This window comes from Tyto alba, unplaced genomic scaffold (genome assembly GCF_018691265.1).
Source record: "Tyto alba isolate M040663 unplaced genomic scaffold, T.alba_DEE_v4.0 Super-Scaffold_22, whole genome shotgun sequence".
Classification (NCBI taxonomy): domain Eukaryota; kingdom Metazoa; phylum Chordata; class Aves; order Strigiformes; family Tytonidae; genus Tyto; species Tyto alba.
The window spans coordinates 36,941,119-36,961,582 of NW_024881296.1; the positions used below are offsets into that span (position 1 = coordinate 36,941,119).

Below are 20,464 nucleotides of genomic sequence, written 5' to 3' on the forward strand. Positions count from 1 at the left end.
CAAAGACTGCAAAGATAGATGGATTTCTCCAAAAAACTGTTAGTATTCATTCCTGAACTACCAGTGCCAGGAGTTTCCCTAAGCAAACAGTAATTATTAGTGGGCAGGGTCTATTCAAATTGCTACTCAATATTTTAGAACTTTTTCATTCTTAATAGAAAATAAAGCTATTAAAAAACAGGAAACTCATTTAGTGGGAAACTTAATATAGTTTTGTAATTTCCACATGGGGAAAAGCATGTAGAGTATTTCTGATGCATTGTGAATTCTAGAAATTAAGACTCCTTGCTAGGTTAGAAGCCCAAACTCACTTGTCCGTCAGGCAGTGTTGATGAAGGTAGCTTTTTTAAACTACTATATATGTGGGCTATTTGCCCAGTAACTACGGTAACATTGAGTCCTAGTAACATTTTGGTAAATAGCCATTCATACTTGTGTATAGTTTGAATAACTCCTGTCCTTTGGAAACACTAGAAGACTTACTGACTGCTTCTGGAGTTGTGTTTTGCTTTCAATGTTATTTCCAAAAAGGTCCAAATGTCTAAAGCAAGGATGTTCTAAAGGTGCATTTTCTTAGGAGGAAACTTACTTACTAAGCTTGGTATTTTAATCTAAATCTAGACTTTCTGGAAGAGTTCTAAATTAATACTTTGATTAGCCAAAAGAGATTAATTAGATCTCTTGCTTATTAGAATCTGGTGATTTTTTTTTTTCCCCACAGAAATATTTCTTAAAGTTTTGGGTTTTTTTCAAATTACTGGTTTTGTCTGTCTGCTTGGTTTTTTGGAATCACACCTTACAATTTCCTAAGAAGCAATTAGACAAACGTACCTGAGTCGTTAGATTCAGCAAAATGGGAGGACATTTTGGAAAAAAACCCAAAACAATTCTTGTTCGTTAACATGCAGTAATAAATATTATTAGAAGGTAGTGTCTACTGTGTTCCTAGCTTCCCGTCTTACTATCTAGGGGTTGACTAACAATAAGGTAATCAGAGTGGTTTCTGTTAAGAGCTCACACATGCATTTACAATGCAATATGATCAAAATGTCAGTTGGAAAAAAAGGCAACTGAGCACCTGTGGGAAATATTGTAGCCTCCTGCAATTCATGACTGTTTTGGTTGAACTGAACTGGGTCTGGGGCTGTTCCTGCCTCTCCTGCTTAGTAACTCTGATACTCATGGCAGTCTGACTGGGGGAATGAAACAGGACAAAAATGATCCTCACACCAAAAATTTCTCTTGCAAAAGTTTTTGTTTCCTGAACTGACTCGGTGTGGGGATAGATGAGCACTGCATCTCTTACACAAGAGAAGGAGCAGGGATGTGCTAGGAGAAAAAGGAGGGGAAAAGGGAAGAACCATGTCAGTACTGGCTTGAGCAATTTTAATTTTGTTAAAATACTGCATTTTTGGGTAATTTGATTCAGACCAGTTAATTACAAGTTTAATTAAAAAAAAAAAAAAAGAAAAAAAGAAGCTCTTCTGTGTGGTGTTCCCAGATTAAGATTGAATAAATTAAAAAATTCTGATGTGATTTTATGAGAAAAAAAAAAGCTTTGGCAAAGCACGGTAAATGTCAGGTTCAGTGCAGAGCAGGATTTAGCCTGCTGAAATCTTTGACAATTTGTACATTACTATCTAAAGCTGAGTTTGCAGGTCTGGCACATGATGTCAAGGCAGAAAAAAATCCTCCTTGTATAATAATGTAAAATTACCAGAAAGTTTCAATTGGTAAATTAGAAAATATGGTGTGGCTAAATGATTGGTTTCGTATAATCCCTGTAGCCGGGGATTTGGAATGCCCCATAGACATAAAGTCTACCACTTGGCTGCCTATTACCAATTCTGAGTTGGGACAAAATGCCCCGTCCCTGGAGAGCTCCTAAGCCATTTTGCAGTGAGGTCAGAGCTCCTGCCATCTGGCATATCGGTGCCATCCAAGGCCTGAGACCATTTCCACAGGGCCTCTTACTTTTGCTGCCTTTCAGCTGAGATCTGACACCGAGCTAACCTTCTGGTTGGAAATGCTCATGTATTAAATGCAGATACCAATTTTTGCATTTGTAAAGTTAAGCCTGTAAGGACTCTAGAGTAAATTTAACATCCCTGAATTTTCCTGCAGGACAGATGTGTATTTATGCTTCCATAAATGGCAAAGAAATGTTTATTCTCACAAGTGTAGCAGTACTCAACAAAATCTGTTGTCTTCTATTATAGTCTGGCATAATACAGATTTTTAATTGACATAATTTCTCTATGTGATTTGAGCAAAGGGAAGAGGAAGGAAGAAAGTGCAGGATTACCATTATCAGTGTGTCCCAAGGCTGTTGCTTTTAAATTTAGGATTATAACTGCTATATAACAGAATTATCCTTGACACACATGGCCTGAAGAAGAGGTCTGAAAGCAAGGGCAGAGCAGTGCTGTCAACTGACAGCCTGAAGCACTATCTTTGAAAAGGTCTGAAATTGTCACCTTTTGTCTAGAAGATGACCTCTGGCATTCTCAGCATCTGCTCTGTCTTGTGGAAGAGGGGAGGAGGGGCAACCTGGAGGCAAAAATCTTTCCTTCTGTTAAATAAAGTCGGGCTGCTGGTGGTGGCCCTCAACCTTCCTGAGCAGGCCTTACAGGTGGTGGTTGGTAAAGGGAGGTGTTGGACCTGCTGCAGTGGCAGTGGTTCTTCACCAGGCCTGCAGAGCTGCGTGCCTTGTCCTCGCCGCATGTTTGAGGAGGGACAGATGGGCTCCTGGCACCCGGACCACCCCCAAAAAGGACAGTTTGGGCGAGTTCTGGCTGATCGTGGTGGTAGTGAGGGTGAGGTGTCCTTGAGTTGACCCACGGCCCTGGCTCCCGATGCCCATGTCCTCTGCTCTTATCGCAGAGCTGCTGTGCTGGGTTCCCCGAGGCAGTTTCCCAAAGCAATATTTATTTGCATTATACAAAGCATGTTTTTGTAGTGATATGTTTAGTTGTAAAAATTTTCAGCTATTTGTGCAAAATTACATGTGCAAGTAGCTACAGATGCATACAGTAGAATTTATATTCATAGAAGTTTATATCCTAATAACCTCAACACCTTTCCTAGGTGTTCTGTCTGCCCACTTTAGCTTCCTTCATCTGTTATGAGCTGTACTGAGTTTGAACCGACTAGTTTTATGCAAGAAAGTCTCTGTTAGAATCTGGAAGCTAGTGTGAGGTTAATTTTGAGCTTAAGAATTCCTGCTCTAGGAGAAAAATTTACTTTAAAAACGTTACTTCCCTCAGTTTGAGATGTATGCTTAAGGGAGATAAAATCTTATTTGAATTAATACATAACTCCATGAATTCCCTTCCTAAAAATTAATTACTTTTGAGTGTGTCTTGACTATAAGCATGTAGATAACTGTAGAGGTGGATGGGACAGACATGGAATTTTTACGGTTACCATCCCACTGCCACCCAGCAAACAGTGCCACTGTTATTCTGTATTGCGTATTTCGTAGTTCTGATGCATACAACATGTATTTAACTAAGCATTGAATTAAATCTGTTTAATATTGAAAATATTCTCAAGTCAGTATTTGCCGTGGTTTCTTGCTAAATCAACATTATAATCCTGCTTTCGTTTCCCTACAGATGATGAAACATGCCTGGGATAATTATAAGCGTTACGCATGGGGATTAAATGAACTGAAACCCATATCTAAGCAAGGACATTCGAGCAATTTATTTGGTGAGTAGAGTGTATTTTTGTGCTTAGTAAGGTTAGCATAAAACAGTAAATCAGCTGAAAAGCTTATAGGTGATAAACATGAGTTCTTTCTACCCTCTGTCATGCAGTATGTTGTTTCTTGCTTATGTTATGTATAAAAGGTAACATTAAACGAAGGTGAGGCTTTCTGTGACTTCTATAGATTCCCGTTTGAGAATAAATTAAGCATGTCATTGCTGCATGATCAAGATGTAGTTTTGTTGCATTAAATACTGCCTTGCCTTAAACTTCTTTTTATGAATTGGAACTCCTTGATACCACATTCAATAAGCAGGAAGGAAAAACTATAAGGGGGGAAAAAATACAAATACTGTACAAGGAACAAAAGATACTCTCTACAGACATAAAGGCAGCTGAAGCTGTCTGCAGTTCTCAGGAATTTATTTCCATTCCTTAAAAAAACTTGTTAATCTATATCAGTCAGGCTCCCTTATCAGACTTTCTTTTTCATGAATGTAACCATTATTTGCACCTCTAAATGTTGCACAGGAGATGCATAAATAACACTCAATTTGTTATCAGTATAGAACAAATATGGGGCTGAAAAGTTCTGGTAGGAGAGGCACACTGCAGAAATGCAATGTAATGAGGCAAGACTTTTTCAATGTCCAAGTAGGACACAGGGCTGAATAAATAGCACCTGAGGAGCAACAGCATTCTGAGGAAGTGTGAGAAAGCAGCCCTATGAACTGTCATCATCTTCAGTTTTGTAGAAAAATGAAGAATTAAACTGTTTGACAGCAAACTTTGTATTCAAATAGCTGTTTTCCAAACAGAAAGCTGAAAGATTAACTAATTTCTATAGATGAGACAAAATCAATACATTATTTTGATTTTAACAGGAACTTATTTTGTTGAATGTTTGGAAAAGATAGTTTGAAGTGGAAACATTTCCTAAAACAGCCTAAATAGAGCACTTATCAAACCCTCAACTATATTTGGAAGTTGCTAAGAGACAGCAGTTGTGAATACAAAAATAATTTTGAAAATACAACGTCTACATTGATCTTGCTGCACTGCTTGTCTATTTAAGATAACGTCAAAAATGTTACTAGGTGATTATTATGTAGTTAATTATTGGACATTAGACATGAGTTGGGTGCTTGAAACCAAAGTAGTTTGGAGTAACCTCAGGGTTAAATCAGGTTTCTATTTTCTTCAAAACTAATTTTTTTTATTATCTTCATAGTTGTGCATTTTAATGTCATGTTTGAAGACATATTTAATGCAATCCTGTTTTCTTTGTTTTCCTGGAGGATAACAAGATGGCACATGAAAATTAAAATGCTTAATGTAGTTTCACCTGGCATCAGAAGTGGTATAAAAAGTTACAAGGTTTGAGTTCTTCATGATATTGCATGGACTAGCGGAAAAAACTGTAGATGTATTGACTTGTGAAATTCTTAAGCAGGAGTTCTCTGGATGTTGCATAAGAATAAGTCACTGTAGGCACTATTTAGAGTGAAACAGGACAAGTGCTGAATTTGAAAATTGCATTTAAAGGAGTAAGAGCCATAGTCAGTCTAAATGCAGATCACTTTCTCATCATGGTCATCTAGTATAAGATCTTATTGCTGAGGAGATTTTCTTAGAAACATCTTCAGTCTTATTGATCTTGGCAAATCAAAATAAGCATTAGGTCTCTTTCTGGTGAATTGCTTTACAGAATACTAAAGAGCAGCATATCTGCAAGCACTTCTGTCTCATAAGCTACCCTTTCCTGAATCCATAATCTCCGTTTGCTTTTTACAAACAAAGCCTTTGTCTCTGTGATAGTGTCCTCAGATCATTGGATCTGATGTGTACCTTCATGTTTGAATTCAACAGATGCCTTCTTTCTCATAAAGCAATAAAAGGATAATCTGGCTTTCCTTTTTTTCTTTTTTTTTTTTTTTTTTCCGGTCAAATAGTTGAACCTCTTTTTCCTCTTGAAAGGGCAAACAACTTTCCTTATCTTTGTTTCTGGTTATTATTTTGTTTTTTTAAAAAGGATTGCAAATGGTTGCCTCCTTGTAAGGTAATTCTGAATTGAATTAGGTACCTCCAGCTCTGTCTCCTGTGAATCTCCTTGCAACCTTTAGAAATCAAGTAAGACCTCCAGTTCACTGTCATCCATCATATCTATCTCCAATTTGCCATGATAATCTTTTCTTCTTGCTTCCAGGTCTCAATTTTTCAAAAATACAAGTTTCTGATTGTCTTCATAGCAGTAAGATACAGCATATTTCATTAGCCAGCTGTTAATTTTTGAACACTTCTCACTTCTCCTCCTATGAATTAACTGGTGCTTTGCATATATTGGGAGTGTCTGTTATGGGATAGAGACTTTAAGTACCTCATTGTGGGGAACAGCAGGTTCCAATGCTTACTGGTGCTTAATGTTGTATAGGTTACAGATAGTATAGCTCTCCTAACAGAAGGGGAGAGTTGTTTTCAAATGATACTGCTTCTAAGCTTAATTTTGAAAGTATAAATGCTTCAGTGCTTGCTAGCATGCTAAGGCATTTTGTGGATAGATGATAATGACAGTTGCGTCTTGAAGGCAAGACACAACTGTCATGATGTGTTTCTCTGAAACACAAAAATAAGATGGGCTTTTAAGAAGTGTAATTACATTTAGATGTGACTTAAGCAATACCGTCATGAATTTGGCAACTATACTGACACTGTTGTTGGGCTTAGGGGAAGAGGAATATGGCCAGTGGGATGGTGATGGGAGAAACGATAGTGACGGTTGGTGGTTCTGACCTCAGGGGAAGGAAGAGCATCCTGCTTCAGCACCTCATACAGATTAAGAGTAGTACAGCTCTTCTGTAGTGAGGACTTCCTGCCAAACTGTGAAATGACATTTTATTTGTGCTAAACCCAGGTTGTGAAACCAGCTTTTGAAGACAAGGACCTGCCTTGATCTTGCTGGTATTCTGTGAGCAGTGTGTGTAGAGGAGTGTATTCAGTAAGTTGAGGGAGCGTTTAGACTGGGAGAGTGTAGACATATTCATGTTATGACCAGAAGTTGCTTCCTCTCACGTGTGCGCACTAAAAATAATTACCTTTTACAGAAAGGCTGAAATATATGTAAACTGAAATATTTCTGTTTCAAATCAAAGCCACATACTTGCCTCTGACCCTTGCAAAGTCTTTTCAGCACATCCACATAATGTTTTAATTTCCTTTTTATTTTCTGCTTTGGCTTTTACCATGTTGTCTTAGCAAGTAACTAACATTATTGTCTTTTTTTTTATAGTTTACTCCAACTACAAAAAGTTCAGTTACAGTAACAACTATTTGAAAAGGCAGAAGCAAATAGTCATCAGTTGTTGTCTCTAGCATTCTTACTAGTTTAATTCCATGAAGTATACCACTATTTCTAGACTACTCCAGTAAATTGGAATAGCTGAACATCTGTTTGCACCCTACCTGTACATCAGCAGAACAAGGAATGTTTCCTATGCTGGTGTGACTTCTGCCATTTACTGTCTGTACCTCGTAGAAGTTAAGCCCTGAGTAAGTGCTGTTAATTTTTAATACTTTAACCTTTAAAGTTTCAGATTATTGTTAACAGTGTTTGATAAAATAGAGCTTTAACCATCTACCCTCCTAATGTGGAAGTGGCAAAATCACAATTTCACCAATTTTTTCACAGCACCCCACCACCAGCCCCCCCAACCCCAGAGCTATTCCTCTCCAAGCCTTCTGTACTAATTTTAAAACTAATGAGCATTGCTGCACTTGCAGAGAGCTCTTTCTAGAAGTGTTCTCTACATTAGAGTGTTACTAAGGGGCTTTTTTAATTATCTGTATCTGTATTTCATGTGCAGTATTGCCAGTTTAATAATATTGTAACTTGTCGACATAGTATAATTAGGCTCTGCAAGTGAAAAAGGACCTTTTCTGGAGGGGGAAAGGGACACATTTAATAAACACTCACAATCTGCAAAGCCAAAGTACTATAATTTAGCAAGATCCTGTTCCTCCCACTTTGAACCGATTTTTGTAGTTTCTTGGATGGACTATTGAGGTGTATGAAGATTTTTAAAGCCTGCCAAAATTCATATTCAAAACTGCCTTGCAGTGTACAATGTGTGTCTTTGAATGTGAGTTTATAAATATACCCCTAGAAAAGTAATTGTACATGTATTTAAACAGTATGTTAAATTTAAAAGCCTCAACATCTGCACACACACCACCCCTCCCACCCAACCCCCCCATCTTGTTTCTCTTCAATGTTGCTGCTGGATCCCTTGGAATTTTGGATTTCAGTATGTAATCTTAATTTTGAAAGTAAGCCTGACAACTCTCCCAACTAAATTAATAGAAACTTGTCTAAAGAATAACAATAGTATGTATGTAGATGAATGACTCAACACAGCATTTGTGAGAGGAGGTCATGCTGCACAACGGCTGCTTTTTCAAAGAAGTTGGTTGGTGTGAAGACAAGTTTATTGTCTTTTTAGATTTCCAAAAAGCACTTCTGGTGTTATTTCTGGCTTCTTGCAGGGTTCCATTGCTGCTGAGGCCATGCTCTCAAATTACGTGTCACAGCGCTGGAAACTCAAGTGACCAGTGTGACAGTTTGTCAGCACTAACGAGTTACTTGAGGTAGCTACAACAAAGGCAAACTGCAATCAGTTCCATGAACCCAGAAGGATTCCTGACAGATGATAACATACGGAGGCCCATAAAAAGTGTCATAGATGGGGTGAACAAGGATTTATTGTTCATTGTGGGAAACAACACCCTTTGTAAGAGGTGGAACTATCAAATCAGTAGGCAGCACGTTCAAACAAACAAAAGGTGGTTCATAACAAAACTTAGCTGAGCTTCATGGGTGCCAGAGGCGTGGTAGATGCCAAAGGCTTCCATGGAAAGCCAGAAAGATGAGCAACGGAGGAAAAATTCATCAAGCTCTATTATAAAGGTACCAGAGCTGGCTCTAAAATACAGGCGTACAAAATACTAGAGATTAGAAGAGTATTCTCGAAATACCACAGTACTGTTTCGTGTCATACGTGTGAAAAGCTTGATCTGGAAAAAATTGAAAGTATTGTTTCTTTTCCCACTCTTACCAGCTGGTAATAGTGACTGAAATTAAAAATGTTAGTGTTGCTTTGCTGTGGGTTTGCCAGTACTTGAACAAGAGTTTCATGTTTTGGCATAGCACACTTTAATAATTAATCACTCTTGACACTTGAAATTGCTAATGATACCAGATTAGAACCTAGGAACCTTTTCAGTGAACTTTAAATAAAGGAAAACACTGTTTTAAAATCTGAGTCAGCTTTGAAACAATGCTTAAAGAAACATACACCTCTAATCAAAATGTTAATTTCGTCAAACCTATATGCATTCTTGAATATGTTGAGAATAACGTATTGTTAATGTACAATGTATATGCATATAGAGCTGAAAAAAATTTGGTGCTTGCTTGATTTTTTTTGTTGTTGTTGTTTTGGTTTTTTTTTGGTGTGTGTATTTAATGTTACAAAGTATCTGGCCTTACTCCCCATTTTAAGAATATCTGAACTGTTCTTAATGATCACATTAAGAAAAAATTTTGGCAGTTTATGTATTTTTGGCTGGAATTTTGAGTCTGAAATGGTAAACTGGAGGAAGATTTCACAGAATACATCTGCTTTGACTGAGCTTCTTCAACTGAGAATAACTGGAAGGTGACAAAACAAGTTTGTCTCACTGACTGAAAACAATGAAGAGTCTAAGAAGATCAGAGTGGGATTGAGTGCAATTCAAATATAGCTATGTAAAAAATTTTCTTTTTCTTTTCTATAGTAGTAGAAAGTAGCCCTAAAGAGCAGTTCTTCTGACAGCACTAGAAGAAACTTTTTCAAACATTTTCACTTTATTTGAAGGGATATCCATTAGTATTTATATGTGCTGAATTACGTCAAATTAAAAAAAAATTACAAATATAAATGCCCTTTATTAATTTGCATACTTCATATCAAAGGCACAAAATTTTAACTTTTCCTGGAAGAAAAAACAACATTTTACTCATCTTCTACAGTCATGCAAGAACAAGAAATACCAGTTTATGATGCTTGTTGGGTGGTGAACTATTATAGGTGAGGGAGCATGATCTGAGGCCACTTCATAGTTCGTCTTTCCTTCCACTTTTGTCATATGCTTTGCCGCAGTTTCCTTCCATTCAGAATATGACACAGAGTCAGAAAATCAGTTGAATGAGAGAAAAATAAGAGGCCTGACTTCCATTCTGTCCTAGACAGTGAATTAGGACATGTCTGAAACTTTCCTCTATGTAATGTTCTGTATGATATGCTTGCAGGTCACAAATATTCATCTGTATGCATATATATGTGTGAGTGTGTATATATATTTGATAGTGAAGAATGTGAATGTTCTTGAGAACCAAACCCCAAACTTGGTATACAAGGGGTGGGGAGAAAGTTGTAAATAGACCATTAAGTACACCAACATGCACTGATTCTGGCATCCTGGTTGTATTCTGTTTCAGACTCTTTTGGCCAAAATGTGAGCCATGTCTAAAAGCCTGGGCTAGACAAAGGAAAGCTTCTTTTGGCCCACCTTCCAAACAGTTTGGTCATAAGCCAGTAGTGGTTCTTAAACCATATGGCCACATAAGCTCAGTCACAGAGCTCTGCTAATAAGCTTGTCATCCGTAGCAGTTCTTCCTGCAGTGACACCCTGAAAACTCATACAAAGTTATCTCTGATCACTGATTTTATTCTGCTTTTCCTGCCTACCCCTGCGGTTCTACTCTGTTTTCTAATGTAATCTCCTTCTCTTATTGTGATATTAAAAAACATGCTGTTTAAATGGACCCACTGTGCGTTACCCAGAGGTGATCTAAACTGCTCTGTGCTTTATGTCACGCTATTCTGAAATGCTGGATAATCAGTCATTTTATTTAATCATACACAAATCTTGTTAGCAGTAGCTTCTTTTTATTTCTTCCAGATCATTGCTAAAGATTTCAAATATTAAACTGGAAAGTATGCTCTGTAGATGCTGCTAGATTAGTACACTTTAAGTTTCATCTTGACTAATTTCTTCTGCTTTCTCTTCCGTTAACTAGCTTGTAGGCTATTTTACATGTTCTCTATTAATCACTTACATAGAATAAACGATGCTGGTAGTAAAGAGGAGAGAGAAAAACAGAAGCAGGTTTAACAATGGAAGTAAAATGGAGCATATCTGAGTACATGGTCTGGAGGTTTTGGTAGACACTAAAGATGTTTCGCTTTGGTAGGCTTGTACATCTGGTTTTCTCTTTTATCATCAAAACTAATCCAAGCTTATGTTTTATGAATTTCAAGGCCATTTTCTCTACCTTGAGTATACTATTTTTTGGTATTATCTCCAAAATGTATCTGTAATTACTTGATGTGTATGAAATTGCTCTGAGTATTGCTTGTGATATCTTCTGCCTAGGGCAACTGTGAAACTCTACCATGGTGACTGCAGCTTTGCTGGCACTTTCTGTAACCCAATGCTCACTGTTTATCAAATTATAGCAGTACCTCAGGTGTTCAACAAAACAGTCCTCCTGTCCAAATATTCTGTATCATATGAGTGTGTACTGTAATTGCCTAGCAATAATCTTTGCCTCTTGTGGACCATGACTGCTGTGTAATCCCTTGGGAACGTTGTGTAGGAACTAACATGAGTGATAACTGTATTTATGTGGTGTACTTTGAGAAGCATAGGATATATAGGCTTGTGAAATATTTGGTCTCGATCCATAATAAGAAATACTAATTTAACTTCTTTGCATTCCTTTCTCTTTTCTTCCTTTCCCCTCGCCTTGTTTGTCTGACTGGTTCTAAATGAGATATTCAGCTACACAATTTTCTTAACGCTCTTAAGTTTGGATTATCTTGTTGGCTAACAGTGTAAACTGCAGTTGTTCACAAGTCGTAATTCTGGCCTCTAAACTGACACTTTAAAAATGCATTCTGTGTTCTTTTACCTTTTATCAAGAATTTTGAAGTATAACTGTTCAAGAGAAACTTGACTATCTAATTGTCACATTAATTGCTTTATTCTGTTTTGTGCGGCCCTCAGAATAAAGTAAGATTTATTTTTTGACTAAAGTAAGATTTACTTGAGTTTCTCATATTTTCTTCTGTCTACCTGCAGGGAGAGATCTATGCTCTAAGCAGGCCATATAGGCCAGATTCAGATAAAAAAAAAAAAAATCATAGGAAGTGGGTGACTCCAAGGGTTATTTCTCAATAAGGTTGAATTCTCCTCTTTTACTTCTGACTCAGTAGTGAGTTGCAGCTCAAGTCCTAATCCTTAAAATTGAAAGCTCAACTGTTTAGAGGTGGTGTTAGCTGTATTGCAAGAGGATTATCACAAAGAATGTCATCGCATGGTGAGCCTATCACAATCCACTGAAGCAAATCAGGTTATAGATGATTTTTCTGTAAGTAGAGCTCAGTTGTAGAAGTTAACTGGGAGCCGATTTTGTTGTATGTAGTTACTAAACATCTCCAGAGCCTTTCCAGTGATATTCTTGAGCACATGTCCTCCAGCAGTTTTCCACAATTGCTCTCACTTTCTCACGAGCTCAGGAAAAATACAAGTTACTTAGCCAAGTTTAAGGGAATGTTTTTCCTTTAATATGAGAGAAGGGCAACCAAGCTTCAAATAAGCTCTGGGAAGACATGATGTCCTTCTTACCAAAGTATGCTGCAGTTTTATTGGTGGAATATCTGAGGGAAAACATACAGATTACTTTCTTCAGAGCAGGAAAAGGACGTTCCAAAAAGCATGGTATAAGCAATTAGCAGCTTCTAAAACAGAGAGAGCATCTGGTTCTGTTAAATGTACCAAGTAACTGCTATAATAATCTCAAGTATTATTTTGTTTAAGATGATAGAAATGGAAAAATATTTTCTACCTGGAAGCTTAAGTTAAGAAAGCAATGTCAAGTCCTGCTATGTGGAGGTCTCCAGTCACTTCTCCGTTTCATGAGGAAGCAGAAAACCTTGATGACAGTAAACACAAGACTTGACTGAAACAGTGGATTTCCTACTTAAATATGAACAATTGAATTCTGATACTTGATAAGTCAACAAAACTAAGTTTACTTTTTCATCAGGTATTTCAGAGGCAAGGTGGTGATCAAGTTCTGTAAAGTTGTATCTACTGTCTTTTTATTTGCCCAGTGCAATAAATTACTGAATAAGTAGTCAACTATCCACCTGAGCCATATTTATCCCTATTGGGGGAGAGAGGAATTGGACCTAATGATGTCCTCTGTTCGTTGCAATTAAATTGCTAAATTATTTTGTAATTCTAAATGTTTACTTCTGTATCTAGGGTCTTCTCTAATGTATATCTTAACACTAGTTTCCATTCATAGACAAGGTTGCTGGACCCAAGTTCATAAATATAGAATTGAGTAAGGTGGCCAAAATTGAATTTTTGACACAGTTCAGTAAATACGACTTGAAACTCTTCCTAGATTAAAATGGTGTTTTGAAAAGGCCATTGTAAATTTGAAAGAAGCATGAGAAAGTCATTTGGGTGGCTTTTTCTCCCCCGACCTCCATATTAACCTTTCAGTACAAAGGATTATGAACATTTAATCCATGCCAAAGTAAACATACTGATGATATTTCATCTTGCAGTGTTAGGTGAAAGCTCACTTTTATCCATCTCCGTAACAGAGGTAGAAGGATGCCACTTTTGCAAACAACCAGAACTTGCTCTGATGACTGATGTCTGGCAGTCTCTCCTGAGCTGAGAAATTCACATGTGTGCAAGTTTGCCTTTGCTCCCCCAGTGCTATCCGGTGCAGGTTACATGGTGATGCACAGTATCAGAAAAATTGTTTTTCAGAGAGGGTACTTATTAAAGGGTTTTCTTAACCAATAAGTGACCAGTACTTATAAGCTTCTTAAAGCTTTATGTATATTACTGAGTATAAAAACAGAAAAGCAACTGATCTTTTTCACTCCAAACTGGAAGAAACAGTAATTTCCCAATTTATTGAGATATGAATTACATTTTACATGGAACTGTTCTATCTGTATCTAAAAATGTGAAATCATGGCTGAAAACGCAGTACATCAGAACTGCTCTTCAAAACTTCGTTAGTGGAAAAAATGCTTAAATATTACAAAGTAGTGTTGTGGCATGGGAATCAGAGTTAAGGCTGTGAATTACTAGTTGCCCATTTGAATGCTTATATGCCCAATTTTTAATTGGATTCATTGAAATTGGATTTTGAAATTAGAAGTAATTTAAATTAATTAGATCTAACTGAAAAGCCTTCTGTTGGAAAGTAAATCACTGGCTCTTTATGTATTTCAGGTAACATTCAAGGAGCAACTATAGTGGATGCCCTTGATACACTATACATCATGGAAATGAAAGAGGAATTCAAGGAAGCCAAGGAGTGGGTTGAAAAAAACTTAGATTTCAATGTGGTAAGTAGTGTTGTTGATTTAACATGTAATGCTCTGTTTAGTCTCCAGGGGCCAACTGAGGACTGGCTTCTAATATGGCAAGCATGATGCAGCGTTTCGGAATTGAGATCACGGATGAATAAAACAAGGCAGGAAGCAGAAACATAATAAACTTACTGCTTTGCTTATATGCAGTTTTTCAATCTGAGAGATTTAGGTAGATGGAAGGCAACGAGCTGGACTGAAGAAAAGAAAAAGGAATAGAGTATTTACCATTGTAAAGTAAACAACAAACCTTTCAGCTCTTTTGGACAGTAGAACCAGGACACTTCAGGCATAAATTTTTTAGTTACGTAAACACTTTACATTTTTGCTTTGTGAAATATTTCACAAATTAGACTTGCGTTTAGAGAAAGCTACACGCCGTACATACCATTTAAGTTCCTTTGTGTATTCTAGTAAAGTTGAATCACATGAGTTAGGTTGAACTGTTGGCACAAACTGGGCTGATTTAGTCTTATGAGGCACCAGCTCATCACAACTACACGTACAAATCATCGTATTAACTGGTAAATATGTGGCTGAGAAAAAAGTTCATTATTAAAGGTTTTTTTCTAGAAAGGCCCTGAACAGACAAGAACCTGTGTAAAACTTCAATTAAATTGAGAAGTACTGGGTTTGGTTTTTTGTTTTTTGTTTTGTTTGTTTGTTTGTTTGTTTGTTTTGTTTTGTTTTGTTGTTTTTGTGGGCCAGAGTATTTACAGTAATTGTAGGGTACAGAGAGCTAATGGAGTACCTCTGCTGGTCAGTGTAGTGGAGTAGGGAAGCCTTGTAGACAGGGTACACTGAGCACTTACCAGCTCTTGTAGCTTACATGCGTAGCGGTAGAAACACTTTCTGAAAACAAAATACTCTTTCTAATATGTTATGCAAAAGTTGGGATTAATTAACTACTCTTACATGCTTGAGAATTAATTATCATTTTAAGAAGGAGTTAATAAGAGTGGATATTATATAGTTTATATAAGCAGCAATTTAGTGTGAATTTATGTTTACATTAATAATGTAAATACAGGATATTAAACTGTGCTTCTGAGTAGTGTCAGATGTCTGAATGACATGATAACTTTATCTTGTGCATAAGATATTATTTTCTAAAGGAATTTTTGTAATATTAAATTCCTGTCTTATTAGCTTAGCATTATTAAGATGTTTAAAATTGTAAGAACAAAACTTTGTCGAAAACAGCAAACTCCACTTTTAAGGAAAAGCTGAGCTCCACTTGGAGGAAAACCATAAAGTGCTGTAGAGTGATTTACATTAATAACAATAAAATCTTAGGGTTTACATAAATCTTGCTGTACCTTGTACTGGAAACTTCTAGGTGGTATTGCCTACAATTTCAGTTCTTCTTATTAATTTATGTACTTTTAAAAATTATGTAGCACTTTTTCTCAGTAATGCTTAAAAGCTATGTAGTCTTTCAAATTATCTGAAATTTTGTATTGCATTTGTTGGTCAGTGGAACAATCCAGCAAATGTACTGAAACTACTTTACAGATAATACTGATAGGCATCAGGAGCAATATCTTGATCCTGATATTCCTGCAAATAGCTGCCTTGAGTTCGACACCTCAAAAATTATTTTCATAACAGTTCATAATCATATAGAATTGAATTTTACATTGGCATCAGTAACAAGAAGATGAATTTTCCCAAAGTGGAACATGGAAATGAAAACAAATAACCGCAACACTGACTTTAATAACTGATGCCAGCTTGTTTAATGGCTGAATTGAAGCTAGTCAACTTGTACTCATGTTTAGTTTTCCACTTTTATTATAAGTTCTAGTTTCAAATAATCAAAACTTTATATTTGTATCTTACAGTTTAAAGTTGGAAATTACTTAACACAAAGAACAGGAGGGCCCTCTCTTTTGTGTTTAAGCATTTATCATGTATTAGGCATTATTTGACATTTTCTGCATTAGTGTTCTGCATACTCTTACTTGCCTCCTGTTTTAGAAACCCTTCTCCCATGGAAGTGACTTAGTTTTTAATAACTGACACACAGACGTAACCTTAAGTGTTACTTATTGTGAGTAGCATAAAACATGTTTGATGTTTCTGGACATTTTCTGGGCAGTGATTGCTTAATCAGCTTTTGGGGAAGAATGTTTGGTCTTCATTTGTATAAACAGGATTAGATTTTCTCTCCATTTAATATTAGAACTGTGCTTTTAATTACTATTTTTTCTTTAAGAAAATAGCTGTGACTGTATCCTGTAGCAGAATCTTTTCTCCTTATGTTCTACATCAGTGCAGCAGGATAAAGCAAGTTTCTCTTTCTAGAATTTTGTAATACGTCAGATACTCATTGCACATGTTGAACTATTTGGCCAGCACTTGATCATTCTTATCACCTGATCGTAAAAGTTTTCAGATATCACTTTGTAAAGTAGGCACTGGTTTATCCACATAAAAGGATTTATGAAATTAAAATGACTTAATACGAAACAACATAATCTCTTCACATGTTAGATTTCAGTCACTCAATTCAATGAATTAGTTGCCAGGGTTACCCTTGTTTACCTTTCTGAAGAAAGCAAACTGTTCTGATTTAGAAGGAAAATTCTAGATAAGTAAATGTTACCATTCTTGGCAGACTTGTGAGTTTTGGTAAGCTTATGTGTGGATGTGTTTGGAAGCCTTCCCTTTTGGAGTATAACGTGCTTTGGCTGTTTTTATTATAGCTGGAGCCTTATGATTTTGTAACTGAGATATCCACATTGCAATGCTTTTGTTTTTTCTCTCATAACTGCTGAAATTCATTGTATTTGATACCTTGATGAAGTTTCAACCAAAATGAGTTAGTCCTTCAGGAAGTGAGTTGCATTTTCTGGTTCTGTCAATACTGTAAGAGATTTAGACATACTCATACCTTTGGAAAGAGTTGACTATTGCAGTGGCTAAATCCATGGTCTTTGCATCATGGATGTGTGTTCTATTTACCATTAAATCACTTAATCTCCGTGCGGGTGTATCTTTGCTCTTCAGTTAATATAGCTGAGGATTTGGCCTGACCTTCCCACACATGCTGTTGCCCACACACCCTTTTTGCAGTACTTATGCACGGCCCTGACCAAAGCTGACCTGGGCTGTGTGTGTATCAACACGTTGTAACAGAGGAAAAAGGAGCCAGTCTTCCACAGGATCACTAGGGAGCTTGACTGTTTCCTAGCTACAGCTACGCGCTGCTGCCTGCTTCTCCGTTTTTATTTCTTCATTATTTACTTTAGAAGCTGCACACACATAGCATTCATAGCTTTCTGGAAGAGTTTCTGTACTACAACCCAACTTCTGCTTCGTGTTGGGGAGGAAAAAGCTATTGGTCTCTGCAGTGCAAGGGGTGAACCACAATGAAACTATACTTGAGAAGAGAGATTCAAAGAGGGATCTTAATGAGATGGATGAAGGGGTCAGGAGTCCGGGAGTAGTGGGGCAGGAGCTGAACCATGTGGCACAGCAGTGAAGGGTTGGGAGTTGTTAAGTATTGGAATTGATGGTGCTTTACTTCTACACCCACACACACCCACCTTCTTTAGGCTGAGAGACTAACTGATCTGACCTCCATTTCTTCAGCCCTGCTAAACTCTTTCCCCACAAAAGGACAGTCTTGCCCATGCTGCCTACTGGGAACAGTCCTTGGCCTGCATGGTGTCCTAAAGCGTGCCTGGTCATTGTCTGGAACAACAGGGGCCCAATCCAGACCAGAAGGCGCTAACAATTAGATGGTATGTGGGACAGTGCTTGAATTCATGCCCTGACCCAGTGATCAGCCATCAGATGTGGGTGTAGTCAGGCAGGACCAGAATGGGAACAAGGGGCAGAACAGGAAGCCACGTGCTTGTTGGGAGAAGAGGAAAATGGTTTCTTCTACCAGAAGACATCTCAAAGGTGAATTTGGATTCAAACTGAAATAAAAATCCTATTGGTTATTAACGTATTTTGTTTTGTTTGCCTCATCCCTTTCTGGTTTTGGTCAAAATGAAGGATGGCAGGAGGTTATCATTGCTTGGTCAGGTGAAAGCTGCAACAGTCTGTGCAATAGCTCTATGTGTGTGCATATAATTTATCTGACTCCAGTTGACATGTTGTGTGAACACTGACTCATCGTTCATTATCTTCCTCATCACAGATACCTTCCCTTATTAACTGCACAGGATGGATCAACCTAGGAAAGAGTTGTTGTTGTGCTGTGGGGAACGTATGAAGAGTGTTTCAGTATTTGCTCCCAAGGATGGGTCCTAATTAAGTTGAGGAACTGCATAAAGAGAAGAGAATGAGTAAGATGGCAAGGATACGTTCAGTCATGTGTCCTGCCAGCACTCTTAAGCAAAGCTGTTTACAGAAGATGGTCAGTCACTGTTACCTGATTTTATAAGCCACCCTGAAGCTTGAAGGCTTACTTACCAGTTCTGATTTTTGTCTTTGCATTTAGCTTTGCAAATTTGAGTGTCTTTTAAAGAAGCTTTGTGTGCTGCTTCATGCAACGTAGAAGTTTTGCATGTAATATATTATTTTGGGAACTAGAAAGGAGTGGAAAAGCTATAGAAACTTGAAATTATGTCTACTGCCATGTATAGATTAACATACCCCTTTACCAAGATCCCAGGATAGCAAATATTATTCGGATTTAATTACTAATCCTTCCAGCATTTACCTTTAGCTCATCTTATCTTTCACGTTATCTTTAGCTATCTGTGGTGTGGCAGTCAGAAACAGGACAGACTTTTAGAATCCAGATTGTTTATTTCAAACTTCAGCATTTACGAATTTAAATCCTACTACTCTCAAACTGTAGGTATGATGATTGACCTGTAATTATATTTAACAGTCCATAACCTAATGTTCTGACTTGGAGGCAGATGGTTTTTTGATGCCATATTCTTGGTGGCTTTTTCTCTTTAAGTGAGAAAATCAGAATAAGTTTCCTAATCCAGCAATTTGCAATAGAATAGCTTTCCTATTTAAAAAAAAAAAAAGAAAAAAGAGGGGCGTGTGGGAGGTGTGAGTAAATGGACTTCAAATAAATGTTTAATAGTCTATAAGCAAGCTTGAGAAAGCCAGCAGCTGAAAATGGTTCTTCAGTTTGTGGGACTATATGTTTACTAGTTTGCCACATAACTTGTTAGTATACTCTAATGCCAGACTTCAAAGTGACTTGATTTTGTTTTGATTATGAATAAGAAATTATTTTGATGGGCTAAAAAGAGATCCTGCAAATATATCATTAAATGCAGTTCTGCTGCTGCTAGAGTTCGTTTATGCCTCCAGTAATACTTGATTTTTGTGCCTGTTTAAGATCTTAAAATTTGCCATGTGGGGACTTCAGCAAGGTTAAATAGCAAGTTATGCAATAACCAGGCTTTGACACTTGCAATAAAAAGGTTGCTAAAATTGTTCCCCTTGTCTATGGGAACTGAATATTTTAGCAAGCTGCCACTAAATCTCATTTGTGGAATATGAATGAAACTTTATTTTTCCCCCACAATTGCAAGTAATTAAAATGTTGTTTACTTACAGTAGCTTAAAGTGAGCTATTGTAGTACTCTTCGTGTCTCTATCATACTTTCTGGACTGCTGAAAATGCCAAGATTTGTTGTTGTTCCCCACCTTTGATCTTCAACAGGGGGATATTATTAATTAATAGTAATAATTACAAGTCCCTCTCATTTCATTTGAAATGTGGTCCCTTTGTGTCCATTTTCTAGCCTAGAATTATATACATTATTCAGCATTGTTAAGGGACCCTGGCATTCTCTCGCACAGCTTGTTAACCTGCAGGATGCAGGCTGTTGGATGGGAAGGGATGGGATGGGATGGGATGGGAAGGGATGGGTTGATAAGCGGGCATGAGGGGAGTCACTACGTTCCTTGTACATAGGAGGGATAGGTGGAAATGTGTATGAGGTCGCTGAAGTTTTATTACACTCTTGATGAGAAAAGAACAAAAGAACTGAAGGAAATAGAGTTTTGGGAAGAATCTGTGCAATAAAGAAGACTAAAATTATTTGGTAAGATTTATAGCTTTATTTGGATCTTTTTAAAAACTAAGGGAGGAAGCTCTTTATTAAATATAAATTAAGGTGACTTGATTATTGTGGATACATTCATCCACATAAAGAGCACAGAGTATTGTCTCCGACTGAATTATGAATGGCAGAGCAGGTACTAGTGCTGATGAGTGCCAGGTGGAAGCTGATACTAGAAAAATAAAATTAGGTTGTATTTCA

General features: G+C 37.1%; 1 protein-coding gene across 2 annotated transcripts in view; it reads left to right on the forward strand.

Annotated features, from left to right (window-relative positions):
- Nucleotides 1–20,464, forward strand: part of MAN1A1 (mannosidase alpha class 1A member 1) — a 151,238-nt gene that overhangs the window by 35,535 nt on the left and 95,239 nt on the right. For both annotated transcript variants that reach the window (XM_042795828.1, XM_042795829.1), the window contains 2 exons: nt 3,618–3,714; nt 14,074–14,189. In XM_042795828.1, coding sequence (XP_042651762.1) covers nt 3,618–3,714; nt 14,074–14,189 — 213 coding nt within the window. The remainder of the gene's footprint in view (nt 1–3,617; nt 3,715–14,073; nt 14,190–20,464) is intronic.